Source organism: Lasioglossum baleicum, chromosome 14, assembly GCF_051020765.1.
Source record: "Lasioglossum baleicum chromosome 14, iyLasBale1, whole genome shotgun sequence".
Lineage (NCBI taxonomy): Eukaryota > Metazoa > Arthropoda > Insecta > Hymenoptera > Halictidae > Lasioglossum > Lasioglossum baleicum.
Genome location: NC_134942.1, coordinates 2,174,334 through 2,193,729, shown reverse-complemented (window position 1 = coordinate 2,193,729; position 19,396 = coordinate 2,174,334). Strand labels below are relative to the sequence as shown.

At 40.0% G+C, this 19,396-nt stretch overlaps 1 protein-coding gene across 5 annotated transcripts in view; it reads right to left on the bottom strand.

Annotated features, from left to right (window-relative positions):
- Positions 1-286: 286 nt before the first annotated feature.
- Positions 287-19,396, bottom strand: part of Ssp3 (short spindle 3) — a 53,479-nt gene continuing 34,369 nt past the window's right edge. For 4 of the 5 annotated variants that reach the window (XM_076438490.1, XM_076438487.1, XM_076438488.1 and 1 more), the window contains one exon: positions 287-5,637. In XM_076438490.1, coding sequence (XP_076294605.1) covers positions 5,203-5,637 — 435 coding nt within the window. In that variant the 3' untranslated portion in view covers positions 287-5,202. Of the gene's footprint in view, positions 5,638-11,084; positions 18,316-19,396 lie in introns of those variants that run through there. The other variant, XM_076438491.1, reaches the window with a different exon arrangement.

The window sequence follows — 19,396 nt, the reverse complement described above, 5'->3', positions numbered from 1 at the left end:
CATTCCTGATCAATATTTATGACCGAAATCCAAGGGTGGATCCTGGCTCTGGCCGTTCACGAGTGTATGCCTCGGAGGATACGCGTAGAACCACCGCGGTCAATATTTATGATAGGAGCAGACGAGTGTAGAGAAGAGACTCGATTCGCGAGAACCGCTGACCGGATTTGTTTGGCTTCCGCTTGTACCGAGCTCTCTTTTTCGCTGATTGATTCGCTTCGTTGCCGTCGGATTGATTGCCAGTCACGTGACACTGTTGGCGAGGATCTTAAAACCAGTCCGGGGATGATAGAGAGAGAGAGAGAGAGAGAGAGAGAGAGAGAGAGAGAGAGAGAGAGAGAGAGAGAGAGAGAGAGAGAGAGAGAGAGGGAGAAAGAGAGAGAGAGAGTGACTCTCCACGCAAAGATGAGTTTATAGACAAACCGACCTGAACCCGTCTCTCAAGGGAGTGGATTTTATGTTTGCAATTCGAAAGATGGGGTAACAGTGATTCATGGAAGCTGATCGCATGGTTAATTGGTAACTTTGTGTTTTGTGTTTGAGAATTTTAAATTACTGTATAAAGTAGACTAACTTTCGTATGAAAACTATCGAGTTTTTGACAGCACTCAGCCGTGCTGTAACACTACACATATTTTGAAAACACAATGTGAGGTCACTAAATGACCTCGCTGTTAATGCGACCACGTTAAAATAGACTATAATTAAATAATCGCTTCATTACGAGAACCGCATAATTTCGAAGACACCGCGTGGCCTAATCGTAGGGACCACGCAGCGGAACAAATGCACGAATTTGTCTACCTGCATTTGTTCCTGGTGTTGGAACCAGCAGAGAAAGAACGAATCAATGGGCCGATGGACCGTCGAAAATCGCAGATGCGCCCATGCATTCATGGCAGCAACGTGTTATTTTATTTCATATGGTCGCGCCCCTCACGGTGTCCATGACATCTATTCGTCGACCTGGCGCGCGTTACGTTCTAACGTGGCGAAAAAGACAGAGAGAAATTGAATGAGAGATAGGACCCTTCACGCCCATTATTGGGAGCAGCAGGACGAGGAAGTGAGCGGGAGAGGGAGGGAGAGAGAGATAGATAGAGGGTGGCAAAGAGTGCAGAAAGCGCAATGTGGACACAGTCAAGGTCCACTGATCAGCTGATTGATTGTCTCCACGGGGATTGCTATTTAGGGGTATCTGCGCAAGCGGGATGACAGACATTCTACCAGAGACAGCGCAACGAGAGAATGAATTCGACGCGGGATCCGTAGAACGAGAACACCAATCAACCGATCTCTCGAGTGGCTTTAACCCATACCTAGCCCATTATTTGTGATTAGAAATGATAGCGGTTGCTGTGATTCTCGCTCCGCTGAAAGGGTGTCAGGATGATTTGCGAGCAGAGCGGTAACTGTGCGACTCAGCTGTTCTACCGTCATTCGAAACTGCTTTGTCCAAATTATTTATCTGATTTCCAGAGGTACAGTGGGTGATCCAATTATTACAGCCACTCGCATGCATTGACAAGTTTGTATTAGCCCTTCTACGTACCTCAGGTACTGTTGCTCTGTGTTGCGAGACGTATTTTTTTTAATAGTATAACTGGCTGAGATATTATTCTAGGATCTTTTAGTCGATTGAATCAATCGTCCATTTTTCAATGATTACCCTTTTTAGTCGTACACATTAATCAATCAATCTTACTTACAATCTTAATTGATTAATGCCAAACTCTATCTTTCAATCGTTGTATTACTGGCACATACAGGTATTAAATGAGGAAGCACCAAGAAATTTTCATCAGCGATGAATGATCCATGCATGCAATATTTTCGCCATAAAATTGCCGGGGAAGCGAAAAAACACGAGGGTGCTGCTCGTGACCCTTCTTTCACCTCTCTCGCCCCGTCCAGGAAGTATTTCTTCCGAGTCAGTGGACCACGACGACACCGAACAGGTCACATCTGAATTTTTTCACTCTCTTCGCTCTCATTCCACTGAATGATCTACAATGAGGCACCGCCACGAATTTCTGCTCGATAGGGGCTATTCGTTCAGCTCAGTGATTCGCTTTATTACGATTTAAAATCATTTCGTCGCCTAATACGTTCTCCTCCTCATTCAGCAAAGTGATGCACATTTTCATTAAGCATAATCACATTTTATTCTATCCGACAGTAACCGAATCGTACGTGTAATCTTAGTTGTTTCCATTTCCAGACTAAAATTCATTTCTTGACATTTACGTAAAACGGATATTGAATTTTCAGAGTTAAATCGATTACTCTCGCATTTTCTGATGTTTTTTGAATTTAACGAGTAAAAATGTTAAAAAATCAAGAAATACTTTCATGATTTAAACGAGTATTAATTGGTTGAAAGGTTCCATTGAATCCTCAATTGAACGAACAAATGTGCTCCGAATTCTGTCAAGTTTTGTCTCATTTGAGTTATAAAAATGTCACAAACATATTGGTAAAGCTTTCATAGAAGAATAATTAAAAAGAGAAATCGGTTTTGTCATTGAGTGGATAAACATTGCGGTATTGAGGATAAATTTTCTAGCAATATATCGTGCACACCTTTACAAATATTGGGATACTCTTGTAATTATAACGTACGACAGCCAATAACACATTACCGACCGGTGATTATCGCATAATTTTGAAAAATCTATGGCACATGGCTAAACACTTTTTAATGGAACCTTCAATAGTAACAGTAATGTTTATTGTGAACTAACAATTCACCCTGAATAACGTATCATACTAATAGTTTCATTCAAGATTGCAATGTAAATGAAAATTTCTATGCTTGCTTTTGATACAGCAGAATTATTGAAAATCCTGTTAATAGGCTTCCGGTAGGTAAAGCGTTAATAATGCGAAACAAACGTAAGTGTTAATAATTCACACAGAACAGTGGCTGAAAGAAGAGTCCGTTACTTACGGGCTGACCTGATAGTACGCCATTAAAAAGTGAATTATCATTGTGGAGCAATCAGGTGTGCGAATGGTGGCAGCCGAGCAACAAAGGAACGTCTCAAGCGCAAAGGGCTTCGCGTTTCGAGAACTCACCCCCACGCGCAGGAAGTATTTCTTCCGAGTCGGTGGCTCGGGACGGAAATGAAAATTTCACATCTGAATTTTTTCACCAGACGTCCCATTCGAAGGGGGTAGGCGGAAGGACAATGGGAAAGGCAGCCTGTGTCACCCTTGCGTTAATTTCTAACGGAGTGTTCGCTCTCCTCCTCTCTTCACCCTCGTCGCAGCTCGAAATCACCCCTCACTCTTCGCGATCTCGTCCTTCGACGTTCCATCTCCATTATAGAGACTTCTTCGGCTACATATCCGATGCCTCGATTTGAGGGATGAGGAGGTTCACTTCCTGTACTCTGGCAATCGCTTGATCGATAACTATGTAGCTGTCTATTTTGAGTTTCATGCATGTCGACTAGGACCTCCGTCCTTTATAATACGCATAGATGGTTCATCAGATATTACTTATTATTATTCGTAGCGAAGAATGTCTACACTGGTGGTCAAAATGATAAGGCACCTCAAGGTTTTTACCAATGAACATTCATTTGTCCATATACAGGGTGGTCATTTTATCCGAAGACATTGAAATATCTCGAGAACTATGCATCGGATCACAACAAGTGGGTAATGAAAGTTGTTCGTCGCGAAGGGGGACATCCAATGATACCAAACTCGACCCCCCACCGCCACCCCCGGGGGTGGGAGAGGGATTATTTCAAAATCTTCAATGGGAAACCCCATTCTCAACGTTGTATTTCTCCGACAAATCGGAGAGGGAACTGCTCGACGCGCCACTGTGGGCGTGTGGCGAACTACGTCTTATTACCAGGTATGAAAAGCACTGCAGTGCGGTCAGAGGTCACTTTTCTTTCAGAATTAGAACCGAAAGCATCTTTAACAATTTCTTAAGGGTTTCCGATTGAAGATTTTGAAATAATTCCCTCTCCCAACCCCCCTCAGGAGGTGGTGGTGGGGGGTCAATTATGGTGTTATTGAATAGCATTTTTAAAAATAATGTTTTGTAAGAAATAAGTTTTCATTAAAGTTACGTTTGTCGCTTCTTTCGTAAGTAAGTCTACTTTATCATTGCTAATAAGACCAATATGAGATGATGGTACCCATACGAACTTGATAAATTTTTCATTATTGTGAAAGGTTAATGCTTGACGATTCTAGTGTTAAGATGTATTGTTATTGTAATTGTTGTCACACCGTTCCTTCGAGCTGTTCGTGTGCAGAGATGTCAAAATAGCAACAGAACAATTTCCCATGGAAAAACAAGCGAACGTGGAAACTCGAGGGGAGAGAGGGTGGCTCTGTCGATTCTACCTTTCCGACCTCCCCACGAAATTGGATCGGTTTTGGTAACTGCAAAGGACACCCTTTCTTCGGCGAACCGGATACAGGACCTACAGGACCCGTGTGGGTCCGCCGCGCCGGAGAAAGACAAGGTCGAAGAGGAAACCCAATCGTTGTTTACCCAGTGCGTCGTTCTCTGCGTAAGCAAAGCGTCCATCCATCCATCGGGGTGGGCAAACACGCCCCCAACCCCAATTCCCCACTACGACAGTTCCGTAAAATCTTCGTTTAGCTCTCGAACCGTTCTATCCCGTATTTTTGTCCTCCTCCGCGCCGCAGGAGAATGCCCTGTATTTTCGTTAAAGATTTTCCTTCCGACGCCATTCTTTGTTTTGGCGAGATTCACGCCTTGAGTCTGGATCGGAAGTGTTCTGTTTCCAACACAAAATTAACGTTTCCTGTGAGGGTGTAAAAAGAAGGAAAGAAAAGGTAATGAATCTGGAACATTTTTTAGTTAATTTTCTCTTTTAAGCGAATTTCATTTAAACACGCAAATGAAAATCTTCGTTGTCACAATGAACCGCGTTATACAAAGTGTGTCTTAAAGTCGTAACGCTAACCATACCTTCCACAATTTTTATAGTAATACGTGCGCGAATAAAGAAATTTATTGAATAATATCTAATAGAAGCATCTTTATAATATCAATAGAATTAAACCTTAGCACTCGAGTGGTGACTTGGAGTCATCACAAAATTCCTGTACTATATCATTCAAAATATTGTTTACATTATTAAATACGTTGGGCTCTAACCAATTGCGAAACATTTAAATATTCTATGAGGTATTATTACATCAATTTCATATGTCTATAAAATGAAAAAAAATCATATACAATGGAATAGAAGAAATGTCGGAAGAAATGTTTAATTTTGGGTAGCGAAAATTGCAGGTTCCGGCGTGCTTCAATTCCCTAAAATACGAAGACGGGTGGTAGCAAGCGAACAAAAACGAAAAATATAAGAGAACGAATATTCGAATGGCACAGTGGGACGGTGGTCGGTGTTGTCCGTGCCGCGTTGCGCCGCGCCGGCCGAATCGAGCATGAGATGCCCGGTGTCTCCTCGATTTCCAAATATTTCTCATCATCCATCTATCGTCCGGTCTCCTCGAGCAATCTCTTATCCCGGCATTGACTCGTGAAATCACTGGCTCCTGCTGCGCGAGCCGGGAGAAAGAGAGAATCGTTCTTATCTGCCCCCTGTCTGTCCCATTGAGCAACGTGTTCCATGGTCTCTGAATGAAAAAAATAAAGGAAAAAAGGTGGGCATCGGGCGGAGAGTAAGAGAGACGGAGAGAGAGAGAGAGAGAGAGAGAGAGAGAGAGAGAGAGAGAGAGAGACAAAACGGCAGGCGAAACATAGCTGCGGAAACGAGACAGAAGGATCCCGCTGACAGGGGCGCGACTCCTGATTGCTGTCGCATTGTGTATCGCCTCGTCCCGCGACGAGGACGACGTATTGTCGCGTACAGGGACTGAATGCGCTGGCAGTCGGAGCCGGCTCCCGATGACGTGGGAGGAACCGAAACCAGAGGGAGACGCATGTTTCAGGGAGGAGACGGAGACCCGTGCCGAGCAGGGGCCAAAAATTAAACCTCTGAGACAATAGGTCAAGCGTCCATAGAAACGGAAACACTAAACACGCCCCCTGCTTTATTTCCTCCGCGGGACAAACGAAAAGCGCCGGGAATCGATCACGATGCTTGGTTGCGGGTTGCGGGACGTGCTGCGAAACGCTGATGTCGCGCGCCGGGACTGACTGGGGTGCTGAAATCTAACCCGATAGCTGCTACCGTTTTAGCCGGCATGGTTGGCGATAGGTGCGCAAAGGGTAGCCCAAACTAATTTATTTATTTATTGTTTATTTTAATGTGGTCGCATTAACAGCGAGGTGATTAGCGTCCAGTGACCACATGGTTTAGAATCGAATATAATACGTAAATATAAAACTAAATATAAAATGCATGCCGTTCGGCGCAATATTCGTCGAAATGTCACAACATCTCCAAAAATTCAAGTCACTTAGTCTCGAATCTACATCTATGTAGAATAGTTCATACTAACTTAAGCTAGAGAAATTTCGTTCATATTATATTAAAAATAACTGCATAAAATTGCAATAATTGCATAAAATCCGGTGTCTAGTAATGAATAATGTATAGCTAACAGAGACATGAATTTCGTCCACCTATTCGCGATTCTGGCTCACCGTGACGATGATGCGACAGCGAATGTGTTAGAAATATCCGTTTCCGAGGCACTGATTTCTTTATGGGACTCTCGAAGCGAGCATTCCACGTCAACTTAATTTCCGCAGAGCGGCCGCGAATATAAAATTTTATTCGACGCGCTACAAAACTGGATTTCAAGGGCATCAGTCTTAGGACCATTCGGCCAAGTCTTTACGAGCGCTTGATCGAATGACAAAGTGGTCATTCCTGATAACCGGGGGACAACTAACCGAGACGTCTTCGAGGAAGAAGGGCACCGTCTTCGCAGGCAATCGAATCACTGGCCGGTTCGCTCAGCCCCGCCGCGCTAAACTTGTAAAACAATAAAAGCTTCCGGTGACCCAGCGGACCGGTACATCGAGTTAGCCAACTTGAACTTTTCACCGGAAACCGCCGCAAACCTGAAGTGTGTAAAGTTAAGGGTGGCCAATCGCGGACTCTTTCGCTTCTTGTTAGCTCATCGAGAGAAAACGAGGATGCGTGTGCCCATACAAAAGAACTCTGGCGAATCTTTTAAAATTCAGAGAGGCTTGAAACTGTTCCCTGGTCGCTCAGATTAGATTACAACGACCAGGAAATTTCTCCAAAGTGAAACCGAAGCCGCTACCTTCGTTTCCTTCCTCTCCTTCTTGTTAGCCTTCCGTTTCTATAATTTTCCTGTAATCGCTGCGAATAGGCTGGCAGTCTTCGGCATTTATACTTTAGCCTCTTTTTGCACAGTGGGAAACATTAAAATCTGTATAAAAATGAATAAAATCTGCTTAAAAAGCTGCATGAAAATTGCTCATTGCCTTCCGTTGCATTTTGAAAACCTCTATAAATCGAAATAAAACTTCCTTTAACTCGAATTATTTTCCACAAGAGTGTGGAAGCTTTTTATTAGTGCAACGAACAGAATTCATAGAACACCGTACGATGGGTTTTCGGTCTTATTGGTTATTTTCGTTTGTTCTCGCATCGCGTTTGTTCTCTACGTTCTCTTGTGTTGCCATCAGCCGCTTCGAATCCTACAATTATAAAACCGAGATACAATTTCGGAGTTATTGTAGGTGGCAATAGTTAGTGCCTCACCCTGTATATTGTCCACGCCTCCATGTCAGATCCCGATATAAAAAAAGTTATCGAGTATCTGTTATTTTTCCAGCTTTCAAGGGTGTACAACTCTTTAATGGAAATATTTTTCCGACTACAACCTAGTCCTAAATCATGATCTTCCTCGGCGTGTCAGTTTAGCGTAACCACGCGACACGATAAATCCGTCCGAAAGTAGAATATACACGAGCCACGCTCGCGCGCGCGTCTCTCTCTCTCTCTCTCTCTCTCTCTCTCTCTCTCTCTCTCTCTCTCTCTCTCTCTCTCTCTCTCTCTCTCTCTCTCTCTCTCTCTCTCTCTCGTTTCGTTTTTTTTTGCCGTGTATCACTAGATCGAAATAAAACGGGAGGCATAATGAAAGTAACGCCGTCGCTGGACAGCGAAAGAAATAAACTGGAGTGGGAGACACGAGGAGGGGGCTACGGGGGAAGGAAGGTCGGGGGTGGTAGGCGTTCTCACGATTATACGAAGCAACCCTTTGCTGCGTGAACACGCCGCGCTCCGCTCGTCGCGAGAGACGGGGGCATGCGTGCAGGCCCGCTATATCCATTACGCTTATTACAACCCCGACCGCCGCCACTATCCTTTAACCATCCGCTCCCTCGTTCCACCACCCACCCTTTTACGTGGATGAACATCGATCGACACCCGACCTGGAATAGTCCGGCCGTCAGGTAACCAAATTGCCCCCGTTCGGAGGGGGGATTCTCTCTCTCTCTCTTCAGGAACGAGCTGACAGCCGCTCCTCATTTGTCCTCGATTTTTCTTTCTATGGAATGCTCCGCGAACGATTCTACTTTCACAGAATAATTGGATCGGTCGGATTCGAAACAACGCGAAACTAGTTGTGTCCTTTATACTCGAACGATGATGATTACTGGACTGCGGATCTTTATGCATTTATGAAGAAATTAGTTGGATGAAATATAAAACAGTAATAAATTAGAAAAATTCATAAATAGTCATCGCGCCGCTATATCCTCCAATGAGCCCGAGTCATCACTGGAGAACCCTGCATCCCACAGGTTCCCAGCTTTCTATGTCTTCTGCGTTTCGAGATTTTCTCAACACGCTTATATTAACTTGCCGTGTTGTCGTATGTCGTTGTCGTTGTAAGTAAAAAATACAGTTTAAAAACCACGCTTATATTAAAATGCACTAAAAAGGAGAAAATAATTTTTTTCCTGGTTCTCCATGAAACATCGAATCCAGTTAAGCGATTAATAATATTTCTCCCCAACATTTTAAGCAATTTGTTCAAAATTTGCTGTGAACTATGTCTCTTTATTTCCCACACGCTCTCCTTCTTTGCGTCGAAAATGTTGATCGTTCGTTATTTCTTCTATGATTTTGTATGATTCTATCATTGAAACAATTGGCTTGTGATAGCTAAAATATAATATAAATATTCTTGATTCAATTTTGTCTAAATGTCTTGATCACCTTACAGTAGTGTCAATTGTATTGAATTTAGCCACTCGAAAGCCCGAGGTGCCCGATATCGGTCAGTTGTGGAAACGCGTAATCAAATCGGCAGTCCCATCACCATCACCCTTCTATTATTTCTCCCTCGTGTGGAAGAAAGCAGCTTCTTCGCCAGCAACAAAAGCAGGAACACGAGCACGATCGCGCAGGGTCCAACGGGGTGTTTGTGTGCACGTGGCCGTCTATGGGCGCACGCGAAACGCGACTCTACAATTCACAGGGTAAAAGCAACCGCGCTTGATATATTGTACGGTTCCGCTAAGTGGAAGCCGACGGAGAGACTCTCTTCTCTCTCTTCTCTCTCTCTCTCTCTCTCTCTCTCTCTCTCTCTCTCTCTTCCCGCGAGAGAGGCGTCGAAGGAAGCGTGAGGACGCGCCTCGCCAGGAGGAAAAAGGGCGCGGGGGAGGTTACTCGGACGAGCAGCTGTATTAAGTGCGCCTATAGATTACGACCGGGGAAAAAGTGGTGTCCCCGACGTGCTAAAACACTTCGGAAAAAAGATTACCCTATGCATTCCATACGTCATCCGAGCGCGGCCCGCACACGCGTGAACACCGTGTGTCTCTTCGGTGTTCGAGCACGCCGCCGCGCCGTTTTTTCCCGTCGAAAACCAAAACCGAACAGGGAAATGGAAAACGCCGGCGCCTTTGATTGACAACAAGATGCCCGTCCCCTCTTTTCCCTTTTTTCCCCTGTTTCCGATCTATCGTCGCACAGTGGTTCGAAACCGTGAAAACGCGAACTAAATTCGAATTTTCGACCTCGAGTTTTCCGAAGGTTTCGGGATTCTCGAAATTATCAAGATTTTCGAAAGTATCAGGATCCTCGAAAATTTCAGGCTTTTCATTTCTCGATTTCCGTTATAAAACTCGCTTTGAAACCAATCGTGGTATGAGATTTCCAATATTTCAGGCGTTTCCGAAAACCACATTATAAAATTTATTCATTGAATCTTCTTTTTCTATCCCGATACTTTCGAGAATCCTGAAATTTTCGAAAACCCAAACCGACTCGTACCACGGAGCTGTTTCACTCTGATAAAAAAAAATTCAGCAACAGAAATATGTAGTCTTGCATTTTGTGATTAAAATCTTTTCTAAATCCACGATGATCTGGAAAAATTAAGTACAAACATAAAATTTCGAAACAACGACTTTTCTATTTCACTCTGTTATTAGTCGGTGATGTAAATGAAGCGTAAAAGTTTTATTTTGGGTAAGTAAAAACAGCAATAAACGGCCAACTTAGTATAAATCACCGAAAGAACCGCGGCGGGTGCCATTGCCGGGGCCCGTGAATGAGAGTTGCATTTTAAAATTATACTTTCCGGCGCCGCGCCGCTAGAAACCCGCCTACGAACGTTTTCGATCGCGAGTTGCGTTCATTTCTCCCGGCGAGTCGCACCGTTTCGTTTTATCTGGTCGTCGAGCTTGGTTTCATCCCGCTTAATGGCAAAACAAGACGACTTCCGTGGACTTTCCTAGACAGCTGGCGTTCTCGCCGAGTGACAGCATAGCATTACGCTTTGACAGCCCGATCGGAACCGCATGATATGTCACGCGGAAAATCGAATACTTACGTGTGTATTCTAATATCGCGACACGCGCTGCCTAATGTATGGTTTCCCGCTTATTATGACCTATTTAGACAGCTAGTTTAAATTGATCACACGCTCAGACTCGCGAGGTTTGCTAATTCATGATTCTATCAAACGATAATAGTCGCATAATGGCGGACATGTTGTCTATTCAACGTTCAATAAAAAATATGCGTGCTGATCAGAAATCGGGACATGATCGGAAATAAGGACATCGACCTTATCTTCTATCGAGAAACGGGGGAAAGACGGGAGTACGATGAAATGACAAAGTGGTGTCGATGAAAATTTTCTTTATTTATAAATCTTTGTAAGCCGCGCCCACCTCGCGGTCATCGGTGACCATCATCGAGATTTCTTAATGTATCAGTTTGGACTGTATACTACTTCCTACAAAACGTATGAAGCGTACGCTCGATTTTGATTTCCTCGATCGACTGGCGAGATGACGGAGATTTCTAGGGTTGAACAAGGTAGAAATACGATCGTGGAAAAGTAATCGCAAAAGTGCTGAACACGCGAGACGCGAATACGCCGTTGTGCTGTATTTTATATCCGCGAAAACCTGATTAATAGACTGCGGATCTTTATGCGAAATAAAAATTTTCCTCGTCGCTTACAAGATGCAGAAACCATATAAAACTGTATTCCTATCTTTAACAATTGTAATCCATTGAAAATGACATATGAATGTGCTTAAATCGTCTTAATGTGTTTACCGTTTTAAGTTACATCCAGCCATTTTTCTCATAAATGCATCAAATCCGCAGTCTACCGATTAAGATTCTCTTGTGTCGAAGCATGGTTTCACAGAGATTAAAACAGTTACATACAAATGTACTGCGCCTAACAATCGATTGCTAATGTATCTAAAAAATAAGTCAATCGCGATTCCTCCGATTTATAATCGTTTCTTCCCTTAATCGTTAATATTTAGCAATGATAAAATAATTCTTTTTTGTCTATTATTGTGACGCGTGTCGACTACGCTAGCGACATCAGCCGAGGAAGATAAATCATTTATTTCCAGCGAAAGGTGGTGAACATACACCTATTGCATAATATATGTATTTGCATTTTCAATCTTTCAAAAATAAACTACCCACGTTTAACAATGATTTACAGCTTTTGTTTAAAGATGAAAATTAAATGTATCAATTTAATCGTTGAATGAAAGGAGATGCCGTTATTTCAAAAAATTCCATTCTATAAATAATAATTCCACGGCTTTTATTTCACGAGGATTAAAAGGCATTGTAATTTATTTTCGACGAAAATTCTGCGCTGTTCCTACTACCTTTCACCGCAAATATAATATTTATTCGAACTCGAGCAGAATGGCGACCAAACACGTGGTCCTAATACTAACTTTTCAAGCTTAAGAATTTACTGAGAGATTATTATTCATTGTTCCTACGTCGAAGTAGTTGTAAAATTTTTGTCGTAACAATATTGCATATTTTGTCCAGAGTCATACCGCATCGAATGTATATCAATTCCATGATTAATATTCATCAGAAAATGGAATTCAGTGAAAAGAGCAGTGGACAAACGACAGAAATTTTACAAGAAACATTAAAATTAGTCTACGTCGTTTTCAGTTCGACTTTTCTCGATACGTCGTTGAACATTCGCTAAATACATATGTATAGTATGTATATGTATACGTGTATAATACTTGAATATTACTTGCATTGGCAGGACATTGCACGAGTGCGCTCGCTGCAGCCACGAAAACCTGTACCTTCTAAGTACTTGCATTCGTTCTTTTTCCAATAAATAGCAATGTATACAATAGTGATAGAAAATTGTGAACTCGCAACTCCTGCGTATAAATAAATATTCGTTTGTGTAACATTTCCGCTCTATAATTCGATAAATATTTATTATCGATACACAAAGCCCAGAATTCATGTCAAATGGTACACATTACAATATCGGTGATCTGGAAATTTAATTTTACTGCTTTCATTAAATGTACACCGTATATTTTGCTTTCAATTTCGCTCTACTCTACCGCTTAACCTTTATTTCAAATAGTAACATCAATTAATACATTAATCCATGTGAATTTATAATACATTGTATTATAAATTACCACGTTTACAACTTTTGTATATCACATGTTTCATATTTTTTTTATTGAGCCACTGAAACCTATTGCAGGTTTATTTCAGCTCATGTTTCATATTTATGTGTTCAATACATATATTAGATAGTTACAATAGTACGATAATATTAATATTTTAGTTAATGTTGCTATTTCGAACAAAAATTATGCAACACAACGCACTGAAGTTACAAGCAAAATATGTAGAGGTGTGCAAAGGGAGTCACATAAATGAGAATACCGTGTATTTTCCCTCTCGGTATATGAATAAACATTTTAAAAGAAAGCTGTTAAAATACTCTCAAAAATATTTCTTTTTGTCATTTCGGTTCTGTAGAAAGATTGAACAAGTATTGAATGCTCAATATGTACATAAATATTCCCATTTAAGTGAACCACCCTGTATAAAAATTAATCGATCACTTTCCTTCGATATTATTTCAAACGCAGTGGTACTTCGTGTATCGTTAACACAATCAAATTAAAATAAACTTTTAATTTTCTACAAAATAAACATTTATTATTTCGCGTTCTGGTTAAATACTTATAAGCCATTTACATGGAAAACAAAAGGATATAGTCGTTCTTGAATAAATCAAACGGCAGAGTACGTTTTGCGTCAATGTCCTTTGATCAACAAATATCCTACTCTACGTATAAGATCAGTACTTCGCAACAATGATTTCATTACCATCGATTGCGTCCACATTTTCATATAATGGGGGTTCAGCTAAGAATTCGTATAAAACAAACATACAGACTGGAAATGTCTGGGACGAGTTGTTCATCGTCGATGCTCGTGTGTAACAAACAGAACAAATAATAAAGAAATAACGTACACATAATTATCGGTTGAAGATTTTAACCGACGTTCATTTTTCATGTTCGCTGCGTTCCTGTTAACGTCGTCCATTTTTCTAATTCGACAGATTTCACATTCGCGGAAAGAAAATGTATGTATATGTATTGATTTATTGTACATATCGTTTCGGCACGGTTCACGTGGTTCCACTCACGCGCAGGAAATATCATACTAATCTAATGTCGGTTCCACGCATAAAGCATTCACGTCCATTTAAAACACTATCTCGATTCGAATATGGCGCCCAAGTTGGTTCAAGACTCGCTCGGACTCGTTAAACGATTGTTGTAACAGTTGTATTAACTAATGTATATTACACTAACCTCTGTGGAATACCATCTTTTGAAAAATAATTGATCAATCTTGTACAAGAAATACCAAGAATAAGATACTGTAAAGAAAGTGTATGAATGAATTAATGTCAGCAATTAATTAATAATTCGAAACATTGAAACAATGTCGAAATGTGCGTTTGATCTTGAACCATTTTTCGTGCGACCTCGGATGAATATCTTCAAGACAGGAGCCAAGACTTTGACGAGCAATGTTTACGCATGGATCCGGCTTAAAACAATGCTGTCCAACAAAAGCTCTCGAGTTCAAGGAGTTTATTCCATTCTGTCTTTCGAACATACGCGATATGGTACGCGAAAGAGGATGAAAACTTTTGAGACGCCCTGGCTCGTGGCCAGCATTGTTCTAAAGACTTACTATTCGCTCATTACACGAACGATATAGCTAGAAACGTTTGAAGGCCCGTTCTAAAGACATGTTCTTTGCACAAACGATTGGCACGCGTGAACACGAGAGAAATGGGTACGATGAGAAACGCACGAATACAAGAATAATTTTCAATTCGCACTTCGCTGGACGAACAAAATTCAGAACTTACGAGGTACGTTTCACATCTGTTCTACGAGAATAATTGTTGAAAAGGTTCCCAAGATGTGTGTGTGTGTGTAGCAATTCGTTTCACGGTTAAATTGTTTCGAGCATATGGAATATTTTTAATTGATGTCAACATACTTCGTCAGTCTGCATCTGCGGCGTGGTGGTGACCGATTTTTCCACACGAAGTCGGTAATGCAACACAGCTGTGTTAGCTGAACTTAATCTTTACGCGGACTAGCAATCAATTTTATTTACGCTTTCTAAATAACCTACAACTTTAAACTGCGCGAAAATTGTTATTTTACCTGCGTCCATCACGAGATTGAAGGGAAATCGAAGAGTTTTTCTACAGAAACAAATGGATCTGTCAGTTATATCATAATAACTCGAGCAGATACGTGTTTCTTTAATTGGGTCGATTATCCGCGCGTGCCGTTTACGGGTTTCTTAAATACAGTGACTTCAATTAATATTCGGACGCTCTCAAAAAAAGTGATAACTTTTTCCATATTGAGCCATAACGTTTAAACTTTCTTGAGAAGTTGGAGCAATTAGTTTACTGAATGTTGTGAAAAGAAATTTTTTCAAAAATTCCAACAACATTTTTGCGACAACTTTTTTTGTGAGCCTATATCGAAAATTTAAAGATACGTTTTGTAAATCTGTGTCAATTATATGTATGCATTGTGAACGTTTCATCGAAATCTGAAGAAAAATGTAAAAATCCTTACATTTATTGCAGTTGGAGGCCGGAAATCGTGAAAAATCGCAATTTTTATCATCTTTAAACGTTTGTAGCTGATTGCAACTTGCAACGAATATGTTTAATCGATACAAATCTACGAAACATGTTTTCCGAATTTTCCATATAAGCTCACACAAGAAAATTTTCTTTTCTTTTCGATAATTTGCAATTTTTTTCAAAAATTTGATTCACATTGTGTAGCAAACCAATTGTTCTAATTTCTGAAAAAAGATCAAATCGTACGATCCAATATTAAAAAAGTTATCGTCTTTTTAAAAGAGTGTGCGAATATTAGTGTGAGTCACTGTACGTTCTACGAACCACTCGACGTGTTTACATTGCCAAATGACAAAGACTTCGTGTCACTCTTATTTGCAATTTGAAAATGTATAGAAAATATATTAACAAGATCTACAGTGGACTCGTAACGCGTTTGAACGCTAACCTTCCGATTCTGGAAAAATTGCCTATAGATATTTAACTTGCGTACTATGTATGCTGTATCTGGAGATTCCTGTAGTTTTTTATCGCTTTAGAAAAATTGTCCTACTAACCTCTTCTACCAGTTTTTTTTTGTTTGCGAAATTATTTCAGTTTTCGTAACGTTCATCGTAACGTTTCAGCTAATTAGTTTCGAACAGCTAATAGCTAATACATCGTTCGACAGTAGTGCCTCTGCCATTTTACGCAATTATTGATATCGCGCGGCCACCTACGCGGCCAACTATCTAAACTTAACTAACGTCCAGTCATTTATTTTATACTTCGAATATTATACCATGCTGTTTCAAACGCGAGTTTCTCGACTTTAGAAGCTATAGCATCCAAATAAAGGCGAGACGTTCCGCTTAAAAAAATGTGAAACTGCAAATTGGAACTTTTTTGTATTATTTTTATTTACGAATTGTATAAAATTTTTCATTGTAAATCAAATAAATATAGTATTGAAACTGTTATCTCAGAACTGGATTCACTATAAATTTAGTATATAAAATAGACATTTTATGTTACATTTTTGTATAACGCGAATCATATTCACGAAAAGATTAGTATTCATTATTTAAAGATCATATTTATTATTCTTCGATCATATTTATGCAAAAGTTAATCTAATGCTTCGCGATTCGTAAAACAGTTAAGCTACGATGTAAAATGTAAGTAGTTTTACTTATTCGTAGTCGATCATCGATAGATCATTTTCATCGATCATACTCCTAAACAGAATGCCATACTTCGATGACTAGAAAAACGAAATGGCCCCCGAAGTAGTCACCTCCGTTTTTTTTTTCTGGGAACTTCAGGCCAAAATCCCCGACAACACGGGAGATAATTATAGAAATAACTATACTATCGTGTTTACTATATGTATCGATAGAAGAATATTTTCGAAGTCCTTATCGCTATTCGAATACCGTGCAATTTCTTAAATATGTTGTTAAAGCAACAAATTTTATCAATGGTATCGTTGAAATATCGACAAAGTGAATTCTCGACCTGAAAAATTGTTATACATATAAACATTAGGAAAGCGGATTGAAACAATTCATGTCAAACGAGTGTTGAAACAATAGTTTCCTTGCCGTGCACTGCAAAACATACGTAAAAGTAGAAACTTGTACATAAAAAGGAAGAAACGTAGTGTTAGAAATATAGTTTTGTAAATTTAAAATGATCTCTAAATAATAATGAAATAATAAAAATAATAAAACAAGAAACAACATTACAACATATATGTATATAACATATACATATATCGATGAATGGACGAGACTCGTTTTCAGCGTCATTGCTGTTAAGATGCCAAATCCGAACGCAATATAATTATAAATTTAATAATTAAAAATATCTACCACAAAATGGATTAAGAAGTGGACAAAGAGAATAGCTGAAAAACGGAGGAAAAGAATAGAAAGCAAAAAAAAAATAACTATTATGTAAGTCATAAATAATAATGAAACTTGTCCCGAGTACATAGAAAAATTCAACAAAAGAAGTAGTTTCTGGAAATTCGATAGAATGTTAATTTTACTTCCAATTTTTCGAAATTCCCAACGTACGAAATAGGTTTTCGAATAATTGTCGTTTTATAAAGAAACTGTATACATACTTGCATTAAGGTTCATAACTTTTTTTCTATTGCACCACTCTGAAGATTCTCCATTGTGTACCTCCAAAACAAAATGAATACTTTAACACGGAGCATAAGCTGCTGCAATTGGTAATTGTGTAGAATTATATTGTATAGTATTACGCGCGTGAATTGAACGAAAATTTAATTATTTCGAGGTATCACCACAGAATGACAAATTATAATTTATTATATTTATCAACGCTTCATCGTTATTATATGCACACGGAATTTTGTTCGTTATCGATATCTGAACATCTACATCTGCTAGCTACATAATGTAGGATCATTTTAGCGACAACTTCCAAAAATATCTTCGCCTATCGTTCACTGCAAAAAACCCTTCGATTGTCGTCATTCTCAAAAGAGGTGCATACAAGATAATAGAATTTTTTGTACCAAGTGTTCTTCACCAATTCGGATCTTGTGTCCGTCTATCAGAATTCGAAACACATTTCGCATAAATAACTCGGCGTCGAGTGCCAGCCTCGATAGCAGATGCCGCAGCTTTTCAATAGACGATGGACGTACCTAACAACAACTTTCTTCTGTATACGATCATCGACTCGACGAACAGAATGATAAGTGATATAAGTAATGGTCCTCTGGTTTAACGACTCCCCGAGGAAATTCCGGGTGTGCAACGATGAGATTCGAAGAAACCTAAACGGTCGAACCGAGTTGCGACACGCTTATGAACTAGGCGAGTCCTTCAGCAAGCGGACCAAAGGATTCACCTTACCGCCGTCCGAAATCCTGTACTCTTCCAGCAGCTGTAAAACACAGGGTTGTAGGGATATATCACGTGGTTCTTACAAGTTTCTCACTGCCATTCTCCTAATGAACGCGAGCAGTACTTGGAATATATGTGTTTATTTCAAATATATCTCGAGACATTACTGTTCGAGTAAACGTTTCGTGCCAATCTTCATGAGCTGAATACGAATCGACAGTAAAGTTGCGATTTCTATCCCTAAAAGTCTCCACGATTACTCTCCCTTGCCTACCCACTACACTGATTGTGAGGGGCAACGCTGCAATGTAAACATGCCTCGTGATCTGATCTCGGCTCGGGTATATCGGTGTGTACCACTACTAATCCAATTACAAAACTTCTTTATTTTCCATTATTTTTTTATGGGACTTTCACCACCTTATTCGTGGCATTTTTCTGTTTAAAATTACACTAAACACTATACAATTTCAACTGTACTTAGTGGTTTAATTGACGGTATGAAGTAACTAATTTATGCTTCACATGTACAGTAAATATGGGCCAAATTGTATCTTGTTTGGTGTCATTTTAATCAGAGAAACGTCTCAAATAAATTGGTGAAAGTCTCATTAAAAAATATTGAAAAATGAAGAAGTTTTGTAATTGGATTAGCAGTGGTTCTCGCCGATACGCTTCGGCTGCACGATTCGTGTTTACGTGCTGTCCCTTTCTATGCTCGGCTGCCTTTGTAATTTCGGCGCGCGGTAGACGCAGTCATAAATGAGCTATGTTTAAAATTTCAAGTCTCTCTCAAGAACAAACAGACAGACAGACAAGAAAGCGAGCTAATAAAAACGTGGTAAAAAATAGTGTCCCCGCGCGATTTTTCTCCCTGCTCGGAACTGGCGATGGGAAACAAATCGCGACTTTACTGTATATGTTTTCTTAATTCCCTTATGCAATTTTTTTTTTGGAGGGAAACTCGATTTTAAAGAAACTGCAAATTCACAACTGTAAAGATGTACATATAATGATTTTACGGTTTTACCTTATAAGTTGTTACTACAAAATTTGAAGAAATTTAAAATATGATATTCTTTTGTGTCGCGGAGTGTGTATAACTTATTTATGAAATGATG